Here is a 12189-nt window from a genome sequence, read left to right on the forward strand (position 1 = left end):
GGGGAGGGGGGGAGTTGCAGGCGTAGATGCTTAAATAATTAAACATGCCTGTTTTTGCGCTGCTGCCGGTGGCTGGGAATCTATTGGAGGTGCAGGGTGGCCTTTGAAGATTCCTTTAATGAAGTAAACCAGGACCTTTCCCCTTGTTTGCTGCAGAGAGAAATTCGGGATTTAAAAAAACAACCACCAACCACGAACCCCCATCTCCTCGTTGCTGCCAAAACTGTCTAACGGGCTAAAAACACACACCTCCGTCCTGGAGCGGGGCGGCACGTGGGTGCTTTATGGGTGTTTGCCTGTTGTAAAAGCACGGCAGGAAGGTGTCTGCAGGTAGCTCTTGGGCAGGGTGATGCAGGGAGAGCTGTTGGTCACTGTACCCCTGGGGACACCGGCTGTCAGAGCCACTCTCCTGACACCTCTGCCTGTCCCCTGCCTCCTTCGGGGAGCCAGTGCCTCTTGCTCCCTTAACACCACCTCAGTTCTTCCCGGAGCCCGCTTTCCTCCGAGGATTTGTGTGCAGGTCTGGAGCCCTCAATATAAGAAGGACATGGACCTGATGGAGAGGGTCCAGAGGAGGGCCACAAGGATGATCAGGGAGATGGAGCACCTCTGCTCCGAGGACAGGCTGAGGGAGCTGGGGTTGTTCAGCTTGGAGAAGAGGAGGCTCCGGGGAGACCTCATAGCAGCCTTCCAGTACCTGAGGGGGCTACAGGAAGGCTGGGGAGAGCCTGTTTAGAAAGGCCTGTAGTGACAGGACGAGGGGCAATGGCTTCAAGCTGGAGGGGAGCAGATTTAGACTGGAGATGAGGAGAGGGTTCTTCACTGTGAGGGTGGTGGAGCACTGGAACAGGTTGCCCAGGGAGGTGGTTGAGGCCCCTTCCCTGGAGATGTTCAAGGTGAGGCTCGACGAGGCCCTGGGCAACCTGGTCTAGTTGGGGGTGTCCCTGCTGACTGCGGGGGGGTCAGACTAGATGGCCTTTGGAGGTCCCTTCCGGCCTGGGCAATTCTATGATTCTATGATTTGCCCTCGCCTCCGCAGGGAGGATGAGTTTGGGGAAGCTTTTTTTGCTCTTTCCTCCACCGTGGCTCTCGCACACCCCCAGGGTTTAGCAGTTTGGGAGCAGTGGCAGGGAGGAGGAGGGGAGAAGCAGGGTGGGTGCTGCGGGATGGCACTCGGGAAGGCAAACCCCGTGGTAACCACCTCGGGAAAAGGCTTCGTTAAAAGTTCCTCCCGGGGCTTGCCCAGCCCTGCCTGCGTGGGGAGAAGGGACAGCCCACTGTGGAGCAGTGTCCCACCGTCTCTGGAGCTCCGTAGCAGAGGCAGGAGGATGCTTCAGATGCAGAGTCCTCCTTGGCTGCTACCCAGACACAATCAGCACAGGTTTGTGCTGTTCTTGAATGGACCGGCTCTTTCAAGGCTGCAGGCAGCGCCGTAAATCACTCAAATTTAGGGTTTTGTGCTAAACCCTAAACCTGGGCGTTCTTGGCGAGGTGCAGGTGTTCCCTGCTCCTGTTGTTGAGCATTCCTTGGGGAAGAGGGAGGACACGGCACAAAAAGTACGTGGACCTGTTGGAGCGGGGCCAGAGGAGGCCCCGGAGATGCTGGGAGGGCTGGAGCCCCTCTGCTGGGAGGGGGGGCTGAGAGAGTTGGGGGGGTTCAGCCTGGAGAAGAGAAGGCTCTGGGGAGACCTTGGAGCCCCTTCCAGTCCCTCAAGGGGCTCCAGGAGAGATGGGGAGGGACTCTGGATGAGGGAGGGGAGCCCTGGGAGGAGGGGGCAGGGTTTGACCCTGCAAGAGGGGAGATGGAGCTGAGCTGTGGGGAAGAACTTGTTTGGTGTGAGGGTGGTGAGAGCCTGGCCCAGGTTGCCCCGAGAAGCTGTGGCTGCCCCATCCCTGGAGGGGTTCAAGGGCAGGTTGGAGGGGGCTTGGAGCACCCTGGTGTGGTGGGAAGTGTCCCTGCCCAGGGCAGGGGGTGGCACTGGGTGGTCTTTAAGGTCCCTTCCAACCCAAACCTTGTGAGTCTATGAAGTCAAGGGGTGACCTTGCAGGACTCCGGGACACCTTGGGGAAGGCATTGGATGTCTCTCTGGGGCAGGCTGGCCGTGGTTGGAACCCACTGTCCCATCTCAGCTGGCTCGAGAAACTCCATGGCAGATGAAACTGGGGCAAAATCCACTCGTGGCAGCAGCACGAGGAGGTGCAGTGAAGTCGGGGCAGTTTGTGAAAAGACCAATCCAGCAGCTGGGGGAGATCTGGTGCCTGGGAGGAGCCCCCGTAATTAAAGCCGATGCACAGCGAGCGTGGCGGTGTGACCTCTGGGTTTTGTTGCCTGCCTTTGAAGACGCCTGCTAAGTTTTTCATGTTTAATTACGTGGTTAACATGCTAATCCTTTTTTATGAGCTCTGTGGGCACAGGCACCTCATCTGGAAAGCCATTTCCCTTCTCCGGAGCGCGCTCTGCCGTGGGCTGCCTCGGCTCCGGGAGGCTTTGCCGCTCAGGCTGCGGTAGAAGGTGAAAAAAACCCACCTCGTAGAAGCTGCGGTAGAAGGTGAAAAAAACCCACCTCTTCCTCGCATCCTCCGGGGTAGGAAAGCTCCCAGGACAGGCTGCTGCTCTGAAACACCATCGGCTCTTTCATTCCAGTCTCTTTCTTCTTGCACAGTCATGCTTATTTACTGGGATTTAAGCCCTTTGAAGTATCCAGGCAAGGAGCAAATCTCTGTGCCTGTTCCCAGACAAGCCGCTTCGTCCTTGAGCAGGGCTCTGGTCCTTCCATGGACAGGCTTGGCCTTTCCCTGCCAGGCACTTGGCTTTTTCTTGGTTCTCTGGGGCTCGAGCTCCTGGGGGGCCGGCACTTTTGGTGCCCGTGGGGATGGTGTGGACGTTGTGGGGGTGAGATGGTGTGGATGATGCTCTTGCCAGCTCCTCCCCTGGCTGATCCCGGTTGCGGTGCAGCGTTGCCCTCAACTTGGCTAAGGCAGGATTTTTTTCTCTTGTTGAGGATAATCTACTGCAAATCTGCTTATTTGTCACCAGTGGACTAGTTGGAGCTTCTTGGGCCACGAATGGTGTGTCCTACCACGTTCCTACAGATGCGGCATCGTCCCCTTCGGGTTTAGGCAAGCCAAGCACGGGGGGCTGAGTGAGGCAGAGGAACATGGACTTCTCTGAGCTTCTCTTGGCTCCTCTCGCCTTCCAGTTACTCTGTGGTCTGTCCTCTGCAGCAGTGCAAGGACGCCGGTGAGTTAGTGATGGGCACTGCCATCCCAGTCTCTCGTGATGCAGACAGGAAGCTGCTGTGCCATCACCAGGTGTCATGAGGCTGCTTAATCATCTGGACAGGTTGAAGGTTTTGGGGAGGCTGGCGCTGGGGCAGGCGCCTTCGCTGCCTGTTTTCCAGCTAACATCTTGCCAGGGATCACCAATCCACCTAGGGCGATCCCTAGGTGTCCCTTGAGGGCTTCAACAAATCTTTTTGGGGTCTCTTTGTCATCTCCCGGGGACTCCCTTCCTCACCTCTCCCCTTCTGGGACCTGCAGACCCTCCCTGCCTGAAATAGGTCTGCTTTGCTGGGGGGATGGAGGAAGGAGAACGTTACTAACATGCCTCTGGAGCTTCATCCTGCAGAGGGAGGGGACCAGCAGAAGAACTGCTTCTGCTCTTGGGAAGGGCAAAAGGAGGGAGAGAGCAGGCTGAGCTGGACCCAGGTGGGTCCATCCTCTCCTGTGGATGCTGTGACACCCGGCCACGGATGAGATGCTCCCTGGTCTTGTGCCGAGCTGCGGCATCGCCGTGCCGTCGCTCTGTAATCCCCTCCCAGCGGGAGAGGAGAAGGCTGCCTGCTGCAGAGCCACCAGCCAGGGGCTGCCCAGGAGAAGCAGCACCGGCGTTCCCCATCCCCTCGGGGAGAGCAGGGAGCAGAGATGAGGGCAGGCCCTGGCTCCTTGCCCTGCCTGGCACCAGCTGGGATGCAGGCCAGAGCCAGGAGATGCCCAGCGAGCTGAGCAGCTCTGAGACGCCTCCGGGCACACGTTTCCCGAGGGCAGGAGGAGACAGAGTCACATCCCACATGGGTCTTGCCCACACACACCCACCTGTGCCAGGCCGTGTCCCTGCTGGCTTCCTTTTCCTCCTGCCCCGCTTCTCCTCGGAGCGGGGAAGTGAAACTTCCCTGGCAGCTAAACTGGGGCACGGCAGCCTCTTTTCCTTGTTTACAAGGAGCGAAAGGGAACGAGGAAACGTCAGGCCTATCAGCTATTTTTGTGGCAGCCTTTGAAAAGCGTTTCCTTCAACTGGAGCGTCATCCTCTCTCTTTTAAAACGGCGCTCATCAAAGCACTGGAGGCTGGGGGAAAGTTGTGCTGGGGAGAGAATAAACGGCCGCGTGGGAGTAAGACAGAAAACGGGGAGGGGAAAAATAGGAAGGTTTTGGGTTGCAAAGTGAATGTGGGAATTGAAAGGTCCACCTGGTTGGTGGGGCCTGAGGAGTGGGCAGGGGTGGAGAAGGACGTTCAGGGGACGAGGAGGGGAATAAAGAGGATTTGCTGTATGCAGCGGGGTGGTGATTTAGCAGGGACTGTGGATCTCCCTCCCAGCAGCAGGTGGATGTTCCCAGCACGGCGTGGGGTGAGGTGATGCTGCTGGGGGTGGCACAGGTCACCCTCTCCTCCAGGCTGCAGGGCAAACGAGGAAATGGCAAGGAAATGAGAAATTTTAAACCTTTCCTCAGGACCTGGGAGGATGGGGGAAGGTTAATGGGATTTGCAGCTCCCTTCTCCTGCCCGTGCCCATCTCGGGTGCGTGGGGAGGGCTCTGGTGGGCTCACTGGGAGCCCAGCTGGCTCCTCTCCCTTCGGTGTGCCCGGCCAGCACAAGCCCTGTGCCCACAGTTACTGGGTTAGCTGCTTTGAACCACATTCCACTATGAGGGACTTATTGGGTTGCTTTTGTTTGTTGGTTTGTCTGAAATCAGATCAGTCCAGCCGCCCTGGGTAAAAGCAGAGCCCAGAGGATCCCCGGCGCAGGAATGCAGGGAGCGGGACTCTTCCTCTTCTCCTATCTTGATTCATTTGAGCTCTGGCCGCTTAATTGCGCTCCCTCCCTCCCTCCCTCTCTCTCTCTCTCTCTCTAAATTTTCTTTGATGACTCTGGTAGTGCATTGTGGAGCCCACCCTCCCTCCTGCAGGAAGGAGATTATCATAATACTGCTTGTAAATCAATTTTTTTTTTTTCCTCTCTCCGCACTGACGAGAATGTAACTCGCTCTTAATCACTCTGCCTCCCCTGCACAGTGTTACGGTATGGGTATATATATATATATTTATTTCTCCTTGCCTGGCCGGGCGAAGGGGATGCAGAGGGTTGGGGAGATGCTGGAGGCACCTTGGGGCTTTCTTGCTCTCCACAGATGGTGAAGAAGCCAGAGCAGGGCTGTGCTTTCATGGACCGGTGTGGAAAAGAAAAGAGCAAAACCAGTTCCTCCCAGCGTGAGGGAGTGGGATTTCCCTGCAAAGAGCTGTTTGGAGCTTGTGCTTTTGGGGCTGAAGGGAGACAAGGGAGCTCGGCTGTGGGGCTCCCCGCACCCACCGGTGTACGCAGTGCCCCTGGGTACCCCCACGGTGCTGGGTGGGCTCTCAGGCTGCCCCGAGGAGCATCCCTTGGCTCTGCCCCTCTGCCTCCAGTGCATCCCCCGGGATTTTTGTGCCTTGCTCTGCCTCCAGCCCATCCTTTGGGGTTTTGTCGCTTGGCTCTGCCTCCAGCCCATCCCTTGGGGTTTTGTCCCTCGGCTTTGCCCCTGTGCCACAGCCCCGGCCAGTGGCAGAGCTCTCCCACCGTGCTTCACCTGGGATGGGAGCGAGGATCACCCTGCCTGCGATTGCTCAACAGCAAGAAAAAGAAGAATAAAAGAAAGAAAGAAAAAGGGAGAAAGGGGGATGAGCTTTCCCTCCAGGCACAGCAGAGCCTCGGTGGTGGAGAGTCGGTGTGCTCAGGGAGCTTTTGAAGGTCGTGGATGAAAGCCCCCGGTGAAAGAGCAGGGCTGCATCTCCCCTTCCTCCTCTTGCCCGTGCTGGATGCCCTCGGAGCTCTGCCTCCACGTGCTTCCCCCCAGCACAGTGTTGATTAAGGAGAGCACAGCTTTGGGCACAGAAGCCGCGCTTTGAGGTACCCCAGGACTGCGAAAGCGCGCGGGGGATGAATGGGGAGCTGCCTGTAGCTGAAAGCAGAGCAGACTCCAAATAGTCCAACCTCCCTCCGCAGCCTGGGGGAAACATCTTCCCTCTCTGCCTCATCAGTGGTTGCTGCAGGCTCCTTTCATTTCTCTGCCAGAGCATGGAGTTTGCTGGGGGGGTCCTGGGGGGCATCTCCCCTCGCTGTGCTGTAACAGAGCAGCACGACGAGCTGCTCCGGGCTGGGGAGGTGGTGGGGGGCTTTGATTCACCATCCAGCCTGCGGATGGATTGATTCAGTGGCTGGGTGGTGGCAGGTAAACGTTCCTCCTTGGGGGTGTCCAGCTTCTCTGAGGTGTCCCCTTCTTGGGTCTGGAGAATAAGTCTTATGAGGAGAGGCTGAGGGAGCTGGGGGTGTTCAGCCTGGAGAAGAGGAGGCTGAGGGGAGACCTTATTGCTCTCTCCAACTCCCTGAAAGGAGGGTGTAGAGAGGTGGGGGTCGGTCTCTTTTCTCAAGTCACAGGCGACAGGACGAGAGGAAATGGCCTCAAGTTACACCAGGGGAGGTTCAGGCTGGATATTAGGAAAAATTTTTTCACTGAAAGGGTTCTCAGCCATTGGAATGGGCTGCCCAGGGAGGGGGTTGAGGCCCCATCCCTGGAGGTGTTCAAAAGACGGGTTGATGTGGTGCTGGGAGGTCTGGTTTAGTGATGATGCTCCTTGTTTGTTGTGTGGGTGTCTATTTTTGTCAGTTAGGTTGACGGTTGGACAAGATGATCTTTAAGGTCCCTTCCAACCTAGAGGATTCTGTGATTCTCTGCCGGGGGCCACAGTCCCCAGCCTTGCACCCGGTCACTGCGGTGGGAGGTGGCAGCCTCCCTGCTCCAGGGGAAGGACCATGGTGTGTGGTGGTTGTGTGGCCCTTTGGAAGGCCACCAAGATGCTCAGAGGGCTGGAGCCCCTCTCCTATGAAGACAGGCTGAGAGAGCTGGGGTTGTTCAGCCTGGAGAAGAGAAGGCTCCGGGGAGACCTTAGAGCCCCTTCCAATATCTGAAGGGAGCTCCAGGAGAGCTGGGGAGGGACTCTTTGTCGGGGAGTGCAGGGACAGGACAAGGGGGAATGGTTTTAAATTGGAAGAGGGGAGATTGAGATTAGATATGAGGAAGAAATTATTTCCTGTGAGGGTGGTGAGACACTGGAACAGGTTGTCCAGGAAAATTGTGGCTGCCCCATCCCTGGAGGGGTTCAAGGGCAGGCTGGATGGGGCTTGGAGCAACCTGATGTGGTGGGAGGTGTCCCTGCCCAGGGCAGGGGGGTTGGAACTCGATGATCTTTAAGGTCCCTTCCAACTCTAACCATTCTGTGATTCTATGATGTCCGCTTGGGTTTTCTACACCGAATTCTCTGCCAGCGGGGTGTCTGCTGGGGGTCACAGGCAGGATTTCTGCTGGGAGAGCCGAAATGAAGCCATCGGTGGGGCTGGGAGCAAGCTGGGGCTGCCCACTCCTTTTTCCCCCCAGCCCTCTCTGGTCTTGAAAGAGAGAAAAACAGCTGCCCATAGCACCCTTTTCTATCGCATCTACTCTCTGTCCAGCTCTGGAGGGGATGCTGAGGAGGAGGAGGAAAAGGAGGAGGAGGAGAGCCAGCCCTGGCCCAGGAGATGCTGCCAGCAAAGGGTATTAAGCCCCTGCAGAAATTTCCTCTGCAATACAGAGATTTTTTTTTTTCTATTATTTATTTTTTTTTCCCGACTGGCATTAGAGCTGTGAAGGAATTACCGAGGAGAGGCCGTGGGGAGGGAGCGGGGAGGGGGAGAGCGCTCGGCAGCTCCGTTGCGGGGGCTTAACTGGCTGAAACGTGATCCCGGGATCCCTGCTTCAGCAAAACCAGCGCTCCCGGCGGAAGGCACCGCGGCTTAATCCAGCCCAAACGAAGCCCTCGCAATTAGCCGGCTGCTTTGGCAAAACTCCGGCGGTGATTCAGCAGCTGCCTGGAAGGTGGCACTTCTCCCACCCCGCTCCTTCGGGTGCTTCTCTGGAAATACTCTGGTTTCTTCCTCGCTGCTGAGGATCTTGTTGGGCTTGTGGTTCCTATTGTGTGGCTATTATTTTTCGGGTAGCCTCGTTAGTGCTGTGGAAAGCTTTTCTGGGCCAGGTTTCCAAGTCCTGATCTAAGGACATGGAGGGCTCTCCAGCTCCATCCTCCTGTGGGATGGAGGGAGAGGGTCCGGGGTGAGGTCCCCGGGGCAGGGGAAGGTGACAGCCCCACACATGTGCTGGGATGGTGGCTGCGAGCCACCTTGTGCCTGCTTGGACCACCACGGGGCAAGGTGGGCACGCGTGGTCATCCCACCGCAGGTGGTGGTTTGGGGTTGGACAGGAGCATGAGACAGAGGATGGTCCCTAACTGAGGGTGACAGAGGGTGACACGAACCCAGCTGGCCCAGAGCCCTTGGAGGAGCTGTAGGGTGAGAGATGAACGTGGTTTTCCCTCTGCCCTCAGTTGATGGAGGTTGTTTCTTCTCCAGCCTTGCAGGAGCCCCACCTGTTCCTCCATCATCAGGGGAAAGGAAGGAAGGAGCACATTGGACCTGAGGGGCTTTGTGCCAGGATGAGGTGCCACGGGTCAGGGCTCCTTGATGTTCCCCAAATGCAACCTGAAAGCTGCAGCCACACTAATTGCATTAATTGAATCTGTGGCCCCTCGGCAGCCTTTGCTTGTAGGGAAGGTGGTGTTGGCAGCAGAGAGGAGTTGCGATCCCAAGCCCAAAGCCAGGCTGGGCAGAGACCGGCCAGAGAAGGCCCTGAGGAGAAGGACTTGGGGTGCTGGTGGGTGAGAAGCTCCACAGGCCCCTCAACGTGCGCTGGAGCCCAGAAACCCCCCACCCCCTGGGCTGCATCCCCAGCCCCGTGGCCAGCAGGGCCAGGGGGGGATTCTGCCCCTCTGCTCCGCTCTGGGGAGACACCCCCCAGTGCTGCCTCCAGCTCTGGGGCCACCACCAGCAGAAGGACATGGATGGGGAGGGACTCTGGATGAGGGAGGGGAGCCCTGGGAGGAGGGGGCAGGGTTTGACCCTGCAAGAGGGGAGATGGAGCTGAGCTGTGGGGAAGAACTTGTTTGGTGTGAGGGTGGTGAGAGCCTGGCCCAGGTTGCCCCGAGAAGCTGTGGCTGCCCCATCCCTGGAGGGGTTCAAGGGCAGGTTGGAGGGGGCTTGGAGCACCCTGGTGTGGTGGGAGGTGTCTGGATGGGACTGGATGGTCTTTAAGGTCCCTTCCCACTCAAACCATTCCATGATTCTGTCCCCCAGCCCAGCCTGCCCCCCTTTGCCCCACGCTTTGCCCTCGGGCCGTGCTTGTTGCACCCGGGGACTGGTGGAGGTCCCTGGGCTGCCGGGGCCGTGCACGACATCCCCGCTTCTGCCTTCCCTGATGTTTTTGGAGGGGCAGGGGCTGGGCCAGGAGGGGATGAATCCCCCCCTGGGGGGTCGGGGTGTGTGTGTATATGAATCTGGGGGAGCTGGGTGCCCGTCCCCCTTCAAGCTGCCCCCTCTGCTCTCTTGCAGCTCACACTACAGAGCACCAAGTCCCGTGTGGCCTTCTTCGAGGAGCTCTAGGACGTGACCGGTCGCTCCGTCACCGCTGCTGCCCCCCGACCAGAGCATCCCCCCCCAGCACCGGCGTGTCCCAGCCGGGGACATCACCCCCCCGGGTGCTGCCATGCCACGGACGGACTCGGGAGCCCACGGACTGTGTGACATTCTCTAAGCTTAGTGTCCCTTCACCTTCCTCCCTCCCTCCCCCTCTTTGTTTTGTTTTTTTTTTGTTGTTCTTTTCCAGCCTTTTTCTGTGATTTTTCCTAGCCTATTTTTTTCGCCTCGGCCCTCCAGGCTTCTCCCCTGCGCTGGGGTCAGGGTTGTGGCCGTGCCCCCCCCACACTCACCACCCCCGTCCCAAACCTGGCAGCCGTGCCGCAGGGTGTCCCTCGCTGGGGATGTCCTTCTCCGGCGGCTCCCGGAGCTCCATTAGGAAGGCAGAGCATGTCCTAGTGGAGTGCTGTAAATCAGGGGCCGTCGCGCTGGCTCTGGGCGCCCGGCGGAGGTGGGAGGCATGGGGGGACCTCAGGCTGCAGGGATTAGGGCAGGAGGTAGGGAGGAAGGTCTCCCCCTCCTCCTCCTCCTCCTCCTCTCCGCAAGGGGTGAGGAGCAGAAGAACAGCTAGTGCCAACCAAATGAAACCTTTTCTTTTTTATTCTGTTTTCCCGCAAACTGTGACAAACCTGGGCAGCTTGAGGCCAAGGGGGGCTCTGGGGACTCAGGGCAGGGGGTCTCGCTGGGTGGCCGGGTCCGGTAGCCCCCCAACACGGTGTGGGGTGTCCCCCCCCAGCTCCTCCAAGCCTTCCTGGGGCTGCCTGTCCTTAAGGGGGTGCCTTCACCCGCAGCTCTGACCTCCCCCCGGCCGGCGGTGGCCATGGGGGAAACAGGGATGCCCCCACCTTTCCCTCGTGTCTCCGTCCCAAAATCCTGCCCTCCGTTTGGGGGGGCACAGGGGAAACCCCCCCCCGACCACTTCCAGCTGCAATTTCCCCTGTCCTGGAGCCAGTGCTGCCCCGGGCATCCCCCGCACCCCCTGGGGACCCCCAATTTCTCTCTCCCACAACCCGACCAGACCCCCAGCTGCCCCACAGTCGGCTGGAGGATGAGCCCGGGGCTCGGAGATCACGTCCTGAACCCTTATTTTTTTATTTAAAACCTCTCTGCCTGGGGTGGACTCCCCGCACGTGGCTGCGGCTCGGCTGGCTCTGGCCCGGCACAGCCACGCTCCCATCCCCTGGACTCTTGTACTGGGAAGAAATAACCGTTTTCTCATTTGTTTTAATAAAAATTCAAAGCACTAGGAGGGGGAGCTGGGACTCGTTTGGTCTTTTTCCTTTGGGAGAAACCTCCCGAAGCCCTTGGCTGCTGCAGTTAAAGGCAGGGGGAGGGTTTAATGGGGAGGTTTTAGGATGGGGCCATGGGATCCCTCCGGCAGCTCCCTGTGGGGCTGGGGTGACGTCCCCCTCCCCGTCTGGGGGTCCTGCTGTCCCAGCTCTCATGGGCTTCTCCGCTGCCTGTTTCCCTCCTGGGGTTTTGGGGTGTCTTGGCGGGGGGGGGGCTGAGCCCCACGTTTGCCATCCCCGGGGCTCTCTCCGAGGCTGCCTGCTCTCGGCATGCCTGGAATAAATAACCGATACGCTGCATTGACCTCATTTTTTTAATTAATTGCCAATAAAACCCCTTTGGGGACCCGGCTGAGCTGCCAACCCTGAGCTGGAGCTGCCGGTGGGGCTTCCCCCAAGCACCAAACATCTCCAAGGCTGGGAAGACCCAACCTGGGGGGCTGCTCCCGGCCCCCCCTGCGACGGGATGTGCTCGGCGATGGATGGATGGATGGATGGATGGATGGGTTTTGTTTGTCTGCTCTCGGCAGCAAAACCCCGGGGATGAAACCCAGCTTCTGGCGAGGGGTTGTCCTCGGGTGGGCTGGGGGGGGGTGGAGGTTTTTTTCCCCTTTTTTTTGTTGTTTTAAGCAGGGCTGAGGGTGGTGGGATGGGGGTGTTTTTTTGGCAAAGGGACACTGAGGGGGGAGAGAAGGGGGATTTTGGGGAGGCAGTGGGTGAGGGAAGTGGAGTGTGACCCGATTTCCCACGTGTGGGATGGGAGCGCTGCCTGCAGCCCCCAGTGTTGGTCATGCAGCTGGTGTGCTGCCTGCCTGCCTTGCCTGCACTGCCCCTGCCTGCCCTGCCTGCACTGCCTGCCCTGCCTGCCCTGCCTAGACTGCCTGCCCTGCCTGCTCTGCCTTCGCTGCCTGCGCTGCCTCTGCTGCGTGCCTGCCCTGCCTGCCCTGCCTGCCCTGCCTCTGCTGCTTATGCTGCCTTTGCTGCCTGCCCTGCCTTTGCTGCCTGCCCTGCCTGTGCTGCCTGCCCTGCCTGCGCTGCCTCTGCTGCCTGCCCTGCCTGCGCTGCCTGCACTGCCTGCACTGCCTGCC

At 59.0% G+C, this 12189-nt stretch overlaps 1 protein-coding gene across 4 annotated transcripts in view; it reads left to right on the forward strand.

Annotated features, from left to right (window-relative positions):
• The window catches only part of NF2 (neurofibromin 2 (merlin)), a 42729-nt gene extending 31662 nt beyond the window's left edge, over positions 1 to 11067 (forward strand). For 3 of the 4 annotated variants that reach the window (XM_014939671.1, XM_014939815.1, XM_014939732.1), the window contains exon 16: positions 9729 to 11067. In XM_014939671.1, coding sequence (XP_014795157.1) covers positions 9729 to 9779 — 51 coding nt within the window. In that variant the 3' untranslated portion in view covers positions 9780 to 11067. The remainder of the gene's footprint in view (positions 1 to 9728) is intronic. The other variant, XM_014939594.1, reaches the window with a different exon arrangement.
• Positions 11068 to 12189: the final 1122 nt, after the last annotated feature.

This window comes from Calidris pugnax, unplaced genomic scaffold (assembly GCF_001431845.1).
Source record: "Calidris pugnax isolate Ruff unplaced genomic scaffold, ASM143184v1 scaffold7, whole genome shotgun sequence".
NCBI lineage: Eukaryota > Metazoa > Chordata > Aves > Charadriiformes > Scolopacidae > Calidris > Calidris pugnax.